Here is an 18,239-nt window from a genome sequence, read left to right on the forward strand (position 1 = left end):
TCGAATTTTTGGGGGAAATTTACTTGATAAAATCCAACACATAGAACAGACATGTCATCTTGAAAGGCAATCTAATATAAAAATACAATAGAGAACAACATGCTAAATAAATGTACAGTGTATGAACAACGAAATGTGAATATAATGTCGTTACAGATCGGTCCTGGCTATACAGTGAACTCCCAAAAGACAATGCTGGACGTCCGTATAATTTGCTGAATCAATTTGGTCCTCGATAGAAAACAGGTTCGCATCAACGTAAATAAATGATAATTAGGTACTATTAGTAATAAGTAACAGGTTAGCATGCGTTCGCTATCATTAGCACATCGTTCAAACAACCACACAACTGGCTCTAAGTGTCCGATCGCGGGTGGAAAACACACAACAACAACAGAAAAGATGATACACGCAGGCGTTGCCTCTGTAGAGATGATTTAAAACCAAAAACAATGAAAATAGGTTCGAAGCTGTCTATTCTCTCTCGTTAACTCGCCCACTCACTCACTTACTCACTCAGAGCTACGTAGCTGTCCGTCTTCTTCTGGCGTGTGAGCACTCTTCTTCACTTAAACAAGTGCGAGTGCGCCCTCACGTGGGCGTGAAAGCGCCACAAACTAAATGCATCCATTTCAAGATAAAAAAGTCAATAATACAATTGAACATACACTGCCAAAGGCAGAACGCGAACGTGGCCATAGCTATAAAGAGTTATTCAGATAACTATAGCATGAGAACATGCCAACAACTTTACAAAACCATCAGTGTCAATGCAAAACACCAAAATAACATGTGAAATTATACCATAATGTGTTAATAATTCCGAACATAAGTCGCTCCTGAGTATAAGTCGCACCCCCAGCGCGGCCATTTTAATGTTACGCGCATGCGCAGAACTGCATAGTTGCAGTTTTTTGTGGGTTGCAAAATTTGTCCCAAAAAAAAAAACGGTCCGTGAAAAAAAGACCCAAATCACACCAGTCCGTGGTGCAAAAAAGTTTGGGGACCCCTGCTAAACTCATTCGCCAGCTGATTACCAGAGCAGCAGACACGAATGTTACAATCCCCTTTAAGAGAAGGTTTTTACATTAGACTGTCCGAGTGAAAGTTTTCTCCCTGGTGTGTTTTCTTGCTTAAGTTTGTCTCACTTCCAGGGGAACCTTTTACCTGGTGTGTAAGCGCGTGTTTTGTTAACTCTCGCTTCGTAAAATATCTTTTATCGCAGAGAGAGCAGACAAAAGGCTTCTCTCCAGTGTGTGTTCTCGTGTGTCTTGTTAAAACTTGCTTCCTACTAAATCTTTTATTGCAAAGAGAGCAGACGAAAGGCTTCTCTCCAGTGTGTGTCCTCGTGTGTAGATTTAAATGTGCCTTCTGGGCGAATGTTTTAGCACATAATAAGCAGACAAAAGGCTTTTCCCCTGTGTGTGTCTTCATGTGTCTGTTTAAGTTATCCCTTTTAAAGAATCTTTTATTGCAAAGAGAGCAGACGAAAGGCTTCTCTCCAGTGTGTGTCCTCGCGTGTTGTGTTAACGACCGGTTCCTAAAAAATCTTTTATCGCAGAGAGAGCAGACGAAAGGCTTCTCTCCAGTGTGTGTTCTTTTGTGTAAATTTAAACCTCTCCTCTTGGTGAAGCTTTTACCACAAAGTGTGCAGAGAAAAGTCTTTCCTCCAGTGTGTTTACGCTTCTTTATGATAAAATATTCCTTGGTAGTGAATGTTTTATCACAATGTGAGCAGGAACAAGGTTTTCCACCCACACATTCTTGTGTATGTCTTTTCAGTGATGACTTGTTTAGGGGTTTTGAAGCATTTTGGTCAAAGTCTTTATCCTCCTCATCAGTGTTAAAATCAGAAGAGTGTGACGTTACATCGTCGCTGTCCAACAGTGGTGCCAAACTGCCGTCCGGTCGCGATCGTCCCTCACCTTTTGTTGTCAGGGGTTGAAACAAGTTACTGCTTGCTAGTTTCGCTTCTCTGCTCTCTTTGCTTGGACCTTCATCTTTGTCACTCTTCACACTAACAGTCGTTGAAAACTTGGGGATTTCATCTTCCCGCTCTTCTTCTTTAATGCTGGAGGTCTCTGGCTCCGCCTCCTGTTTGATGTACGGCATCTCCGACTCCTTTTTAATGTGGGGAGGATCGTGCTTCTCTGGGTGAAGATCTTCCACTGTGATGTCTGTGGGACAAAGGATTAGGAAAAGAAAAAAAAAGTCACACTCTTGGGATGAAACTGCTGATATTTCATTTCTCTTTATTTTTTCCAGTGGGAATTTGAAAATTTGGGTGTATCTTTTGGCCTAATATTACGTTATAGTGGATTAATTAGTAATGAAACAAAATGTGATCTCACACTTTGTGGATTCTGGGCTGTGAAAAAATATCAACTAAACAAATTTTCTCCAAAGAAAAAGAAACCGTTTAAATCCAAACACTGTCGGAAATTACAGAGGGGCAAATACTGTAGGTATTTAGTCAACCACCAATTGTGCAAGTTCTCCTACTTGAAAAGATTAGAGAGGCCTGTAATTGTCAACATGGGTAAACTTCAACTATGAGAGACAGAATGTGGGGAAAAAAAAAACAGAAAATCACATTGTTTGATTTTTAAAGAATTTGCAAATCATGGTGGAAAATAAGTATTTGGTTACCTACAAACAAGCAAGATTTCTGGCTGTCAAAGAGGTCTAACTTCTTCTAATGAGGTCTAACGAGGTCTAACAAGGCTCCACTCGTTAGCTGTATTAATGGCACCTGTTTTAACTCATTATCGGTATAGAAGACCTGTCCACAACCTCAGTCAGTCACACTCCAAACTCCACTAAGGCCAAGACCAAAGAGCTGTCGAAGGACACCAGAGACAAAATTGTAGGCCTGCACCAGGCTGGGAAGACTGAATCTGCAATAGGTAAAACGCTTGGTGTAGAGCAGTGCTTCTCAATTATTTTCTGTCACGCCCCCCTAAGGAAGACGTAAATGTTTCGCGCCCCCCCAAACTCTCTGCCACCACTGTAAATGGTATCATTTGTCTATAAAATTACTATTATAAATACGCATCTGCCTAACATTGTGTCCTTTTTTTCTAATAAAGAAAAAAAGTAACATAGATCAACTTATAATAAAGTATAACTTTATTAACATTGTTTTGTTTGTAACAGAGAATACTTGACGTGCATCAATTTGCCTGAATTAAAAAAAAAAAAAGTCACATCCAAACTAAAAAATACACTCAAGGTACATTTTTGACCATTTGATACAGAAAAATAAAATGTAATAAAATCAGTAAATAATACCAAATTAAAATTGATTAGAAACATTCACTCATGAGGACAATGTGCCAAAAAATTTGACCGAAAAAACAAATCTAAATAAAAGGGGGAAAAAAAGTGTCCTTGGACAGGACAGTTTTTATTTTTGCTGCTCACAGTATTTACCTCCTTTGCAATGGTGTGGAGTTATTTTGCAATTAGCATGCTAACAATGCTCACTGGCTTACTGATATAACACTGACAAAGCAGGACGATTGTTGGCAATATTCGGCACGTTTTCACTGAAAAAATCAAGCGGCTTAACAATGAGATTGGGGTCTAATGTCTTTAAGTGGCGTCTTAATTGATTTGGCTTCTTGCTGTCTGCTATAATTATTTTTAGACACAGTAAACAGTGGTCTTTCATCATCACCCACTGTATTAAAAGTCAAAGCTAAAAGGCAAACGGCACGAAAAAAGCGCATTCACGGCGGCCGAGGTAGAACCGTAGGTGAGGGCAGTCGTCGTGACGATCCCAAGCCGAAAATGGCACTTCTCGGGCGGCGACGTGAGAACCGGACAAGACAGTGGGTCGCTGCGTGAGTGAGTCCGGTCGGAAAACGGCTTTCGAAAACAGCGGTGGCACACTGCTCTTCATATCTGTTGTCTTTGTGTGCTGAGTGCTCTTCCTTAGTTCAAAAATACTGCGCGCACTCTGAAAATGAGAGCGCCACTGCCACCTACTGAGTGGATGTGCAAGTACACTTTATTCCAGTACGGCAAAAAAAAAAAAAAAAAAAAAACATGTTCCCCGAGGTCACATGCGCCCCCCCTGGCATTGCTCTGCGCCCCCCCAGGGGGGCGCGCCCCACTATTTGAGAAGTACTGGTGTAGAGAAATCAACTGTGGGAGCAATTATTAGAAAATGGAAGACATACAAGACCACTGATCATCTCCCTCGATCTGGGGCTCGATGCAAGATCTCACCCCGTAGCGTCAAAATGATTACACACAGTGAGCAAAAATCCCAGAGCCACACGGGGGGACCTAGTCAATGACCTACAGAGAGCTGGGACCACAGTAACAAAGACTATTATCAGTAACACAATGCGCCACCAGGGACTCAAATCCTGCACTGCCAGACGTGTCCCCCTGCAGAAGAAAGTACACCTCCAGGCCTGTCTGCGGTTCGCTAGAGAGCATTTGGATGATCCAGAAGAGGACTGGGAGAATGTGTTATGGTCAGATGAAACAAAAATAGAACCTTTTGGTAGAATCACAGGTTCTCTTGTTTGGAGGAAAAAGAATACTCAATTTCATCCGAAGAACACCATACCCACTGTGAAGCATGGGGGTGGAAACCTCATGCTTTGGTGCTGTTTTTCTGCAAAGGGACCAGGACAACTGAACTGTGTGAACGAAAGAATGAATGGGGCCATGTATCGCGAGATTTTGAGTTAAAATCTCCTTCCATCAGCAAGGGCATTGAAGATGAGACGTGGCTGGGTCTTTCAGCATGACAATGATCCCAAAGACACAGCCAGGGCAACAAAGGAGTGGCTTCGTAAGAAGCATTTCAAGGTCCTGGAGTGGCCTAGCCAGTCTCCAGATCTCAACCCCCTAGAAAATCTGTGGAGGGAGTTGAAAGTCCGTGTTGCCCAAAGACAGCACCAAAACATCACTGCTCTTGAGGAGATCTGCATGGAAAAATGGCCGAAATACTAGCAATAGTGTGTGAAAATCTTGTGAAGAGTGACAGAAAGAGTTTGGCCTCCGTTATTGCCAACAAAGGGTACATAACAAAGTATTGCGATGAACTTTTGGTATTGACCAAATACTTATTTTCCACCATGATTTGCAAATAAATTCTTTAAAAATCAAATGAGATTTTCTGTATTTTTTCCACATTCTGTCTCTGATGGTTGATGTTTACCCATGTTGACAATTACAGGCCACTCTAATATTTTCAAGTGGGAGAACTTGCACAATTAGTGGTTGACTAAATACTTATTTGCCCCACTGTATTTGTGAATAAAATTGAATAACAAGTTATCCTTATAGCATTTGTTCCATTTGCGTTGCATTGCGTTTATTCTTCATTTTGAGAAACCAGAATTTTCAGTTTTATATATTTGTCTGTGTGATGATATATGGCGGAAAACACCGACAAGACTGAAAAAGTAGTTTCTGCTCTTGCATCCTTCTTTAAAATAAACTGCTGTATTTTAAGCCAAATCAACTTGTGTTTGATAGAACAATACATCTACAGTGCCTTGCAAAAGTATTCGGCCCCCTTGAATCTTGCAACCTTTCGCCACATTTCAGGCTTCAAACATCAAGATATGAAATGTAATTTTTTTGTCAAGAATCAACAACAAGTGGGACACAATCGTGAAGTGGAACAACATTTATTGGATGATTTAAACTTTTTTAACAAATAAAAAACTGAAAAGTGGGGCGTGCAATATTATTCGGCCCCTTTACTTTCAGTGCAGCAAACTCACTCCAGAAGTTCAGTGAGGATCTCTGAATGATCCAATGTTGTCCTAAATGACCGATGATGATAAATAGAATCCACCTGTGTGTAATCAAGTCTCCGTATAAATGCACCTGCTCTGTGATAGTCTCAGGGTTCTGTTTAAAGTGCAGAGAGCATTATGAAAACCAAGGAACATACCAGGCAGGTCCGAGATACTGTTGTGGAGAAGTTTAAAGCCGGATTTGGATACAAAAAGATTTCCCAAGCTTTAAACATCTCAAGGAGCACTGTGCAAGCCATCACATTGAAATGGAAGGAGCATCAGACCACTGCAAATCTACCAAGACCCGGCCGTCCTTCCAAACTTTCTTCTCAAACAAGGAGAAAACTGATCAGAGATGCTGCCAAGAGGCCCATGATCACTCTGGATGAACTGCAGAGATCTACAGCTGAGGTGGGAGAGTCTGTCCATAGGACAACAATCAGTCGTACACTGCACAAATCTGGCCTTTATGGAAGAGTGGCAAGAAGAAAGCCATTTCTCAAAGATATCCATAAAAGGTCTCATTTAAAGTTTCCCACAAGCCACCTGGGAGACACACCAAACATGTGGAAGAAGGTGCTCTGGTCAGATGAAACCAAATTTGAACTTTTTGGCCACAATGCAAAACGATATGTTTGGCATAAAAGCAACACAGCTCATCACCCTGAACACACCATCCCCACTGTCAAACATGGTGGTGGCAGCATCATGGTTTGGGCCTGCTTTTCTTCAGCAGGGACAGGGAAGATGGTTAAAATTGACGGGAAGTTGGATGCAGCCAAATACAGGAACATTCTGGAAGAAAACCTGTTGGTATCTGCACAAGACCTGAGACTGGGACGGAGATTTATCTTCCAACAGGACAATGATCCAAAACATAAAGCCAAATCTACAATGGAATGGTTCAAAAATAAATGTATCCAGGTGTTAGAATGGCCAAGTCAAAGTCCAGACCTGAATCCAATCGAGAATCTGTGGAAAGAGCTGAAGACTGCTGTTCACAAACACTCTCCATCCAACCTCACTGAGCTCGAGCTGTTTTGCAAGGAAGAATGGGCAAGAATGTCAGTCTCTCGATGTGCAAAACTGATAGAAACATACCCCAAGCGACTTGCAGCTGTAATTGGAGCAAAAGGTGGCGCTACAAAGTATTAACGCAAGGGGGCCGAATAATATTGCACGCCCCACTTTTCAGTTTTTTATTTGTTAAAAAAGTTTAAATTATCCAATAAATTTTGTTCCACTTCACCATTGTGTCCCACTTGTTGTTGATTCTTGACAAAAAATTAAAATTTTATATCTTTATGTTTGAAGCCTGAAATGTGGCGAAAGGTTGCGAGGTTCAAGGGGGCCGAATACTTTTGCAAGGCACTGTATATGCTGCCATAGCAGATTCATGGGGTATAAAGCCCCTAAACCATTTTTAATTTGTCCATTTTACCCTGGAAACCCCCGTTTACAGACGTCGCGCAATCGCTTTCGTTTCAACCCAGCCGTAAAACGAAGGTAATTAATCATATTTATTATTCAAAATGTCATTTTTAGCTTGGAATCATTAATTGATGTCTAATATCTCGTTTAAAAAAAAAAACGACTAAAATATTATTCACTTGTATATTTTAAACTCTTAAACAAATGATGTCATATAGGAAAAAAATGGTGTCTGTAGAAAAGTCACGGATATCTAACTCATAACTATCGCTTAATTGTATTTTTTTTTTGTTACTGTCGCATTTTCTCCGATATGTTAGATGATAATCGGTCCAATCAAAGAACATTTGAAAAAAAAAGTTTAAAAGGGTAAATATAAAAGGAAAATCTCGAACACTCCTTGATGTCTGCGATTTCTGCATCAGGACCCTTGCTACATTACCACGTTTCGCCCATAACATCCCCAAAAAATCCAGCTGTGGCCATTCACAGCTAAGTCTTGACACTCAGTGATGCATGCTACATGTAGTTTTTGGATTGAAACAAGGTAAGTATGCGATAATATCTCGTTAAAGTCATGGCGTCTGTAATTCTGCTCTCTCCTCCAGATAGGGTTTTGCTGTTTAGGAAAAAAAAAAATAATTAAAGTGCCCTGCTGTTCAAAATTTTTCTTCCCCAAGAAAATTGAGATTTTAAGCTTTCCAATGATGTACCACTCATGCATATCGGACAATTTTGAAATTTGGCCAAATTGGGGGTCTGAGAGCGGAACTTCAAGTCACCTGAGTGTTTTACGCCATTTTTTTTTTTTTTTTTAATTAGACACTATAAGAAGTTACGTACAACGTGATTTCATATTTTCACCTACCCACTCCTGGGTAAACTATACTAAAGATAATGTCTGAGTCTGAGTCCAGAAATGCACAAGCAGCAAGTGGCTAAGCAGAGGGAAGTAAAATTTGACGACAGCGCTCGTAAATGAAGTAAAATATACTTATATTATTATTATAATATTATTGACTCAGACCTAAAATGATAGCCATCTAAATCTGCTTATTACCACCTAAAAAATACGTATTAAGGGGCTTCTGACTAAACAAGACAAGGAAAAACTTATGCATGCATTATTTTCAGTAGATTGGACTATTGCAACGGTCAATTTACACGTCTTGATAAAAAAAAAAAATCAGGAAGCTGCAGCTAGTCTAGAATGATGCGGCCAGAGTCCTTACAAATACAAGGAAGCTGGACCACATTACACCAATTTTCAAATTGCTACACTGGCTTCCAGTGAGTCAAAGGATAAGACTATAAAATACTACTGCTCGTCTACAAAACACTTAATGGCCTTGGACCAAAATACATGCTTGATTTGTTGGATCCCTATGAAGCATCTAGACCCCTAGGGTCGTCTGGAACCGGTCTCCAGTATCTTCCAAGAACAAGAATCAAGCAGGGTGAGGCAGCATTTAGTTATTATGCTCATCACCTCTGGAACAATTCAACTGAACATCTGAAGTGTGCTCAAACTGTTAGCTCCTTTAAATCAGGGCTAAAACCGCTATTGTTTATTACAGCATATTCATCATTGTCTATATTTTTCAAATTTCAAGCTATTTGCTTTTTATTCATTTCCTGCTTTGCTTCCATTTCTGATTTCAATTATTTTTATATTGAATTTTTATAATTTTTAATTGTTTTTTTTTTTACTATTTGTGATTTCATGTGATTTTTTGTATAATTTTATTTCCTGTTCTTTGTTTTAACTTTTTGATTTCTTATGATTTTTACGATTTTCATGTGATGTAAAGCACTTTGAATTGCCTTGTGTTGAATTGTGCTATACAAATAAATTTGCCTTACCTTGCCTTTTATATCATATATAGCATTTATTGTTTTTATAATTTCATGTAAGCATTATACAATAGCATTGTTTTTTCCGTCAACAATGACTATAACAAAAATATTTCATTGACGAATATTTTTTCCATGATGAAAACGTGTCCTGGACAAATGTAATATAATGAGATGATAGCCATTTTTCGGATGACGGGACAACAACGCGACAGTTTGTGTCATATGTTCGTGAAATTTTCTTATTGTATGTGTAGTATGCAGCCTGCATAGTAGCAGCGCTTGAGTCGTGTCATGTACTTCGCGGGGGGGGGGGGGGTGTTCGGATGTGGTTCAAGCTAGGCTGTCCTTCTGGCTTGCTTGTTTTGAGACACATGGTAAGTTATCTTGGCAAGAGAGAATATGCAATGTTGCTTTAGCCAATAAAGGTCTGTGCAGAGTGATCATCACACTAAATTTAACTTGTAGCATTAGCATAACGTTCACATTAGCTTTAGCATTTACTGTGACGAGCGTCGTATTAAACTCTGAACTTTTGACATTCAGTTCATGGCGTCCAAGTGGGATTAATTCATTTAAAATAATGTACTTTTCCTGGCGATATGGTAATATGAAGTCAGACATTCTCCTTGTAGCGGCTAAAATATGTGCTTGTGTGTGTCAAGGTTTCTTCAGAATTTTTGTTTTTCAGACAAAACTTTGAATTTTTCAGATGAAAACGTTCTGAGCAATCGACAGCTAAAACTAGATGAAGACGAACACAGTTTGGAATGACTGAAACGTGACTAAGTATTTTTGTCCAAAAGAAACGAGAATTAAATGGCCTGCCAAAAATAATGCTATTGTTATCAACATTTATTGTAAGCACGGTACTATAGTCGTCCAATTGTGTTGAATAACGAGAACGCAGTGCAAACACTACTGGTATATGGCGGAAAAGACTCAGCTGACTTGAAGTTCCGCCCTGAGACCCCCAATTTGGCCAAATTTTAAAACTGTCCTCTATGCATGTGTGATACATCAGTGGAAAGCTTAAAAAAATAATTTTCTGGGGTAAGAACAATTTTGAACAGGAGGGTATTTTTGAAAAAAAATTTTTTTTAAAATAGCAAAACCCTATCTGGAGGTGAGAGCACGCGAGAGCAGAATTACAGACGGCATGACTTTAACGAGGTATTATCGCATACTTCCGTTGTTTCGATCCAAAAACTCCATGTAGCATGTATCACTGAGTGTCAAGACACAGCTGTGAATGGCCACAGCTGGATTTTTGGGGGGATTTTATGGGTGAAACATGGTAATATAACAAGGGTCGTGATGCAGAAATCCCAGACATCAAGGAGTGGTCGAGATTTTCTTATTCATGTATTTACACTTTTAAACGTTTAATTCAATTTTTCTTTGTTTGCATCGTTTATTTATCATCTAAAATATCAGGGAATATACGACAGTAACGAAAAAATCCAGGTTGAGTTAAGAGGTACATATGTGAGGTAGATATCCGTGACTTTTTTTTACAGACGCCATTTTTTTCCATTGTGATGTAATTTGTTTAAAAGTTTAAAATATGCGAGTGAATAAGTTTTTTTTTTTTTTTTTTTTAAAACGAAATATTAGACATCAATTAATGATTCTAAGCTAAAAATGACATTTTGAAGAGAGATGTCCCGATCCGATATTTGGATCGGATCAGACGCCGATATGGGCAAAAAAAATGCGCATCGGTATCGGATCGGAACACGGAAAAATTCTGATCCAGACTTCCGATCCAGTTTTTTTTTTTTTTTTTTTTTTAAATCTGGTCCGGGTTTTCCAGCGCACCGATTTACATAATCCATTCCAGTTTTTCTTCGGTTTCCCTAAAATCCGGTCCGCATTTTACGGCACACCTTCAACACACTAAATTTACATTACCGTCTCCTAATTTACCGAGAGACTTTATCGGTAAAAATGTCAGCTGTGTGGGATCATTTCACCTTAAAGGACGACAAAGACGAAGAGGCAGGGAGCAACATATGCCACAATAAAGGCAAGCGTAGTGGTAAAGCTGTAAGAAGTTTTAATACAACCAACCTAATCAAGCATTTAGCAAAATACCACCACAAACAATATGAGGAGTATGTTAAGAAAACCGAAGACAAAAAGAAAGGTCCTACGCAACTAACACTGGCAGAAACTTTTGCTACGCGTGACAAACTGGCACTCGACAGTCCCAAAGCCTAGGGAATAACAAGAGTCATTGCCGAAGAATTCATTCTGGATGACGAGCCATTATCTCTCGTGAGTAAAGACGCACCATCCAACACTTAGAACCACGGTACAACATGCCCAGCCGTCATTACATCCTTGAGCGATTCACAAACATCCAAATTCCGATTATTGAAATATGTCAAGAAAAACTGAAATAATACACAGCGCGGTCTTCGGGACGTAATGAGAAACTGACTGCATTGCGTCCCGAAAGTAAACATAATTGCTTGTCATAACCCGGGTAATGCCAATGCTCAACTCACGGCTTTAGCTCAACTCATGCCACTGGATAAAAAAACACAAGAATACCTGACTGCAGCTGACAGCCGCTACAAACTACGTCAACGTCGTTTTACTGGAGATAATAAATATCATATGGATATAGAACTAGATGCATAACGACAGACCCGACTGCGTTAGCAACATTGAAGTATTGAAAACCAGATGCGTTAGTAAACAGCCGCCATCTTAAAGCAGAGGACTTCCCTAGTAGGCTGTTGTGAACTTTCCAAGCGAAGCTAATTAACTTTTTATCTAAAATACTCCTAAATCGGCAAAATCTTGACTTGAATCTATCTTCAAAACACTTAAAACTTTCACATGTCGAAAGTAGACAGAAGAGAAATTATGGACTAACGGGAGCAAATGTAACAACTTCAACAGTTGATTCGCAAAATTAAATGAATGGATTGTAGTTTAAAGCTGCTGATACAGAATGGGGACTTGAGTATTTTATTTACTGTTTTGAAATGTTAACTCGATACTGAAATAGTCGTTTATTTAAACCTGAGAGGCTTTTTATACAATTTTTGTAACTAATTCACGAAACATTGAAAGCACCTAATAGCTTGGGGGATTTGTGGGATTTTCCACTGAGGTTGTTGGTGTGTTTTGCTTTTTTAAGACAGTTTACAATATTATTTGCACGTTTTACTGACTGACTATGCCATTTCTGTTTGTTATTTATAATGTTTTGTGTTTGTCACTGAATGAACAGGTCAGTTTCTTGTTACCAACCGTTGTGTGTTATTCAAACTCACCTAATTCAGCTGGCTAGTTGTTATCAAGAGCACTAAAACCTTTTTCAACATGAGTCTGACAACTAAGTAAGGAGGCTAAATAACTTTAAACTTTAACACATGCTCAGATAGGTCGGTATCGGCTGTATCGGTATCGGATCGGAAGTGCAAAAATATATGAGTATCGAATCGGAATGGCAAAAACCTGGACCGGGACATCCCTAATTTTGAATAATATAATTAATTACCTTCGTTTTATAGCTGGGTTGAAACAAAAGCGGTTGCGCGACGTCTGTAAACGAGGGGGTGTTTTTTTTTTAAAACTTTCCTTTTTAGCGAATTGTGTACCACAAAATGTGCAGAGATAAGGCTTTTCCCCAGTGTGTGCACTTGTGTGACACATTAATTGTACCTTATGGGTAAATCTCTTACCACAAAATGTGCAGAGAAAAGGCTTTTCCCCCAGTGTGTGTACGAGTGTGTGTTGTTAACGCATGCTTCCAAAAAATCTTATTGCTAAGTGTGCAGGCAAAAGGTGTTTTCCCTGTGTGTGTCCTTGTGTGACTGTTTAAATCTGTCTTTGTTAAGTATATTTCATCACAAACTGTGCAGCCAAAAGGCTTCTCCCCGGTGTGTGTATGAATGTGTCTTTTTAAGTGTTGTTTAAGAGAATAAGTTTTATCACAAAGTGAGCAGGCAAAATGTTTCTCTCCGGTGTGTGTTTTAACATGACGGTTTAATAGTGCTTTCCGAGATAATATTTCATGGCAAAATGAGCAGGGAAAGGGCTTTTCTCCAGTGTGTGTCACTATGTGTTCGTTTAAACGTCTCTTCTCAGCGAAACGTCTACCACAAAGTGTGCAACCAAAAGTCTTCTCCCCGGTGTGTGTGTCTGCATGTGTCTTTTTAAGTGATGTTTCTGAGAAAATGTTTTATCACAAAGTGAGCAGGTAAAAGGTCTCCCAACCACTTTTGTGTCTCTTTTCAATGATGATTTTGTTTAAGGATTTTGAAGCATTTTGGTCAAAGTCTTTATCCTCCTCATCAGTGTTAAAATCAGAAGAGTGTGACGTTACGTCGTCACTGTCTGAGAGCGGCGCTAACAAACCGTCAGGTTGCCACGGTCCCTCTCCTTTTGTTGTCAGGTGTTGAAATGAGCTGTTGCTCGCAGGTTTTGCTTCCCCACTCTCTTTGCTTGGACCTTCGTCTTCTTCACTCTTTACACTGACAGTCATTGGACACTGAGTGATTTCCTCTTCCTGTTCTTCTTCTTTAATATTGGGGGTCTCTGGCTCCTCCTCCTGTTTAATGCACGGCATCTCCAACTCCTCCTGTTTAACATGGAGGGGTTTGTGCTTCTGAGGGTGAAGCTCTTTAATAGCGATGTCTGCGGGACACTAGAAATGGAAAAATGTCATGTGATTCGCTAAAGTCAAGCTTTGCTCATCTCCCGCTGTAATTTTCATGTTGTATATTTTTTTACCGACACTAAGGCCTTGTTCAGACTGGCAGCCAAAATCTGATTTTTAGGCCATACAGATTGTAAAGGCCGTTTCAAACTAGCGGCAGCCTAGTGTTAAGGGTTCAGCGGCACCCCATTCATTGTACTGTATATGTGTAACAGGACATCTTAGCGAAAGTGAGCGGTGGAGAGGTGTGTCTGAACTCTTGGCCTGTACTGTATATACACTAGTCCTTCTGAAAAAAATTAACATATTGTGATAAAGTTCATTATTTTCTGCAATGTACTCATAAATATTAGACCTTCATATATTTTAGATTCATTACACACAAATGGAGTAGTTCAAGCCTTTTATTGTTTTAATATTGATGATTTTGGCAAAAAAGTCAAGAAAAAACAGAAATCCCTATCTCAAAAAAATAGCATAACATGAAAAGGTACTGTAAAGAAGCTACTAAACTAATCATCTGAATCAACAAATTAAGTCAAAACCCCTGCGAAAGATTCCTGAGGCTTTTAAAAACTCCCAGCCTGGTTCATTACTCAAAACCGCAATCATGGGCAATACTGCCGACCTGACTGCTGTCCAGAAGGCCATCATTGACACCCTCAAGCAAGCGGCCAAGACACAAAGAAATTTCTGAGCGAATAGGCTGCTCCCAGAGTGCTGTATCAAGTAACCTCAGTGGGAAGTCTGTGGGAACGAAGAAGTGTGGTAGGAAACACTGCACAACCAGAAGAGGTGACCGTACCCTGAGAAAGATTGTGGAGAAGGGCCGATTCCAGACCTTGGGGGCCCTGTAGAAACAGTGGACTGAGTCTGGAGTAGAAACATCAGAAACATCACAGGTGCCGCATTCCCCAGGTCAAGCCACTTTTGACATGAAACAGCGGCAGAAGCGCCTGACCTGGGCTACAGAGAAGCAGCACTGGACTGTTGCTCAGTGGTCCAAAGTACTTTTTTTCAGATGAAAGCAAATTTTGCATGTCATTCGGAAATCAAGGTGCCAGAGTTTGGATGAAGACTGGGGAGAAGGAAATGCCAAAATGCCTGAAGTCCATTGTCAAGTACCCACACGGACGGGAGGAAACATCGGTTTGGGCATCAAATATGGATCTGGCGAATGGATCGACCGAAACTTTTCCAAATAACGGCTTTTATGCAACTCATCCAATGAGTTTACAGCGTCTGAAAGCACCGGGGCTTCCATAATTTGCAAGTGAATCCACCTTTAGAAACTACGATCATTGGCAGTACGGACACAAAATGACGGACAATATGGCGGCACAATACAGCGATCACGTGATTGTGTGACGTTGGTGATTGGGGTCTATCGAAGCATCCTGGGCCTCCGTAACACCTCAGCAGTGCCACAGGCTGATTGCCTCCATGCCATGCTGCATTGAAGAAGTCATTTCTGCAAAAGGATTCCCGACCAAGTTTTGAGAGCATAGCTGATATAATTAATTGAAGGCTGACTTATTGTGTTAAAAAAAAAAAAAAAAAAAAAAAAAAAAAAAAAAACACTTTTTTGCATTGGTCGGATGAAATATGCAATTTTTTTGAGATAGGGATTTTTGTTTATTCTTGACTTTTTTGCCAAAATCATCAATATTAAAACAATAAAAGTCTTGAACTACTTCAGTTGTGTGTAATGAATCTTATATGAAAGTCTAATGTTTATCAGTACATTATAGACAATAATGAACTTTATCACAATATGTAAATTTTTTGAGGAGGAGTATATTAGGAATACCGAAAGCAAAATTCTTGGCCGAAATCGAAAACAAAATATTTGAAACACTGTCGAAAAACCGAAAGGCCGAATAATACACATGTATACAATCCATTTTTTTTATTTCTATTTTGTGGTAATTATTATTCTTTTTTTTTTTTTTGATGAATGCAAACATTTTCCAAAATGTTCTACGATCCCCGAGGCTTGAGAAATTTTGTTTGAAAAGGTGCCGATTGAAACTATTTGTTTGGTCTCGTTAATGTTCCGTCCACAGCAAAAAGTGTCTATGCAGGTTATATCGTCCCAACCAATATTGGGAATTTGGGACCAAACCTACGCCCTTGAATTCTAACATCGCCATATCGTGAGATCATCGTTATCGTGAGCTTTGTATGGCAAGTCAGATATGCATCAAAGCAAGTCTTATATTGCATAAAAATAAAACAACTGATGTCGTGATCTTACCTTCATTTTCTTTTGTTTTTCAGTTGCTCGTCGTGGCCTGGATTTCCTCACCTTGTCTTCCACGTCTCTACTCTTTAGCTTGATGTTTTTGGTAGCGTTGGCCTTTAAAATAAGTCGAAAAGCGTCTCTTACAATTAAATGTAATCACTCTAATGTTAACCGAGCGCCCCCCCTTAAAACAAAATTCACATGAGGCGCAAAGCTAAAGCAATCGGAATGCGTTAACGTGTCTTGGCTAGCCAGCTAGGCTAAACAAAACGAAGTTATGTATGCCTGGAAAGCTTCAACATAAAGACAAACGACTTCCACTAAGCTTTAAAATGGGACTTTTTAGTCCGCTAAATTCCTACTTCGGTACTTACCCGATGAGAATAATTCGAAGAAGCTCGTTTGTGTAGGAGAAGGGAACACGAAAGAACGGCAAGTCCCGGATAGGTCAAGAGAGAGCGCTTCCGGAGCAGTGATCCGCTGAAATTCTTATATCTATGGCATAATCATTGGATGGTTTATATCTTCCTTTAATCCAACACGTATCACTACCCGATCGTGACGGCCTACTGGATCGCGACGGACTGCTACTGCGCTTAAGAAAAAAATAAAAACACCCAATGATTATGCCATAGATAAAAGGAGTGATGGCAACTTGAAACTGAAACTTGCTCACAGCCGATGACGTGTATTTTCAGTGAACAACTGCTCCGGAAGCGCTCTCTTGACCGGGATTTGCCGTTATTTCGTGTTCCGTTCTCCTCACCAAACGAGCGCCTTCAAATTATTCTCATCGGGTAAGTACCGAAGTAAAAATTTGGTGGACTAAAACGTCCCATCATAAAGCTGAGTGGAAGTCGCATTGCTTACTGTTGAAGCTTTGCAGGCTGACGTAACTTAATTTCGTTTTGTTTAGCCTAGCTCGCTAGCCAAGACACGGTTACGCATTTCGATTGCTTTACCTTTATGCCAGTTGTATTTTTTTAGGGGGAGTCTCATACGGGGCGCCGTTTGTAAAACAGCACATGCCGCTACACGTCACTTCCGCTCATTAATATTTATGACGTTAGCTTGTGTGGCTTTGGTGTTAGCTAAGGCGGGACAAGCTCTTGTTTGTCCCTAAGAGGAAATGATTAGGAGTTGTGTACCAAGGAGACGTTTACAGAGCTAAACCTACCAATTCTGTCCGAAAATGATGTCCCTGGATCCAAATTCACAGGTAAAGATGTGGAAGAACATACAAATGTTCAGTTAAAGATAGGGATGACCCGATCCAGCTTTTTGCATTTCCGATCCGATCTCTCCAAGAGAGTCTGGCTGCAGCCCGCCTCTCTCAGTCCCCTGCGCCGCTCTTCTCAGTGCCGAACCCGCAGACAGGAAATGACGCAATATCGCAGCTCTCAGACCGGAAATGACATCATAAAGCCGCGCTCGGCCTCCGCAAAACCGGAACAGCCACTTGTGTCCATTTAAACGTAATGACTACTTTACTTTTCACACGTCTTTATTTTGTTTGTTTCGGCATCACTCATTAATTATGATTGAAATAACATTTTATATACGTACTCCATCAATTGATTTAGTGAAAAACGTGAGATTAACTCTTTCGGCGTGCGCAATCACTGTCAAGCACCCAGGCACATCAAAATTAAAATACACTTCAACGCAATCATGGTTTATTTGTACTGAAAAATCGCCCGTGATCCGAGAGGGTGATCCCGCACAGAGTGTGCTGTAGTTAGTCAATTGTCAAATTTACTTAGAAAGTGAAGAAATATTAGGAATTGATGTTATATTTAAAATATTTGCATTTTAAAAAGGGGACACATCTATATGCTGTAGCTTAATAACAATTTCATCTGGTAAAAAAATAATTTAAAAAATCTTATATTTTCTTATTTTACCTTTTGCCATTTAAAACCATTAATGAGTGTGCAACAACTTCAACTGCTCCAAGTAATGGTGGTTTATTTCAAACATTCATTCATTCATCATCAGAAATGACAACATTGTTGTAACGTGCTATGCTTTTATTTTTTCATTGTCTAATTGAAGATATATTAGATCATTTCTCTGGTCCACATCTCTTTGTCTTGTACCCCCTCAGCGATGGTATCATATTTCCTTTTCTTCAACCTGAAGACTGGTGGCACTTCACCCTGCAAGAGGGCTTTTGCCTCATTTGTCCAATGGGCAAACACTTTCCCGTGGCTCACATACGTGAAAAAAAATAACAGAAATAAGTACAGTATTCCAAAATTTC

General features: G+C 39.7%; 3 protein-coding genes across 8 annotated transcripts in view; 1 reads left to right on the forward strand and 2 right to left on the reverse strand.

Moving 5' to 3' along the window:
* LOC130919148 (zinc finger protein 568-like) lies at positions 1-17,315 on the reverse strand. 2 transcript variants are annotated; one of them, XM_057841634.1, is made up of 4 exons: positions 17,154-17,315; positions 15,989-16,090; positions 13,431-13,719; positions 1-2,177 (listed from the first exon to the last, which is right to left on the reverse strand). In XM_057841634.1, exons 2-4 carry the CDS (start codon positions 15,992-15,994, stop codon positions 1,084-1,086), a joined length of 1,389 nt encoding a protein of 462 aa, XP_057697617.1. In that variant the 5' UTR covers positions 15,995-16,090; positions 17,154-17,315; the 3' UTR covers positions 1-1,083. The 2 variants fall into 2 exon arrangements, with proteins under 2 accessions (XP_057697617.1, XP_057697609.1); XM_057841626.1 differs by lacking the exon at positions 17,154-17,315 and adding an exon at positions 16,351-16,733.
* The window catches only part of LOC130919160 (gastrula zinc finger protein XlCGF52.1-like), a 13,853-nt gene continuing 12,135 nt past the window's right edge, over positions 16,522-18,239 (forward strand). Inside the window, exon 1 of one of the 2 annotated variants that reach the window (XM_057841647.1) lies at positions 16,522-16,773. The gene's annotated coding sequence lies outside the window, so the exon portion shown is untranslated. Of the gene's footprint in view, positions 16,774-16,821; positions 17,196-18,239 lie in introns of those variants that run through there. The other variant, XM_057841653.1, reaches the window with a different exon arrangement.
* LOC130919175 (uncharacterized) overlaps positions 17,918-18,239 on the reverse strand; it is a 2,354-nt gene continuing 2,032 nt past the window's right edge. For all 4 annotated transcript variants that reach the window (XM_057841688.1, XM_057841675.1, XM_057841680.1 and 1 more), the window contains one exon: positions 17,918-18,187. In XM_057841688.1, the coding sequence (XP_057697671.1) occupies positions 18,037-18,187 (151 nt within the window). In that variant the 3' untranslated portion in view covers positions 17,918-18,036. The remainder of the gene's footprint in view (positions 18,188-18,239) is intronic.

Source organism: Corythoichthys intestinalis, chromosome 1, assembly GCF_030265065.1.
Source record: "Corythoichthys intestinalis isolate RoL2023-P3 chromosome 1, ASM3026506v1, whole genome shotgun sequence".
Lineage (NCBI taxonomy): Eukaryota > Metazoa > Chordata > Actinopteri > Syngnathiformes > Syngnathidae > Corythoichthys > Corythoichthys intestinalis.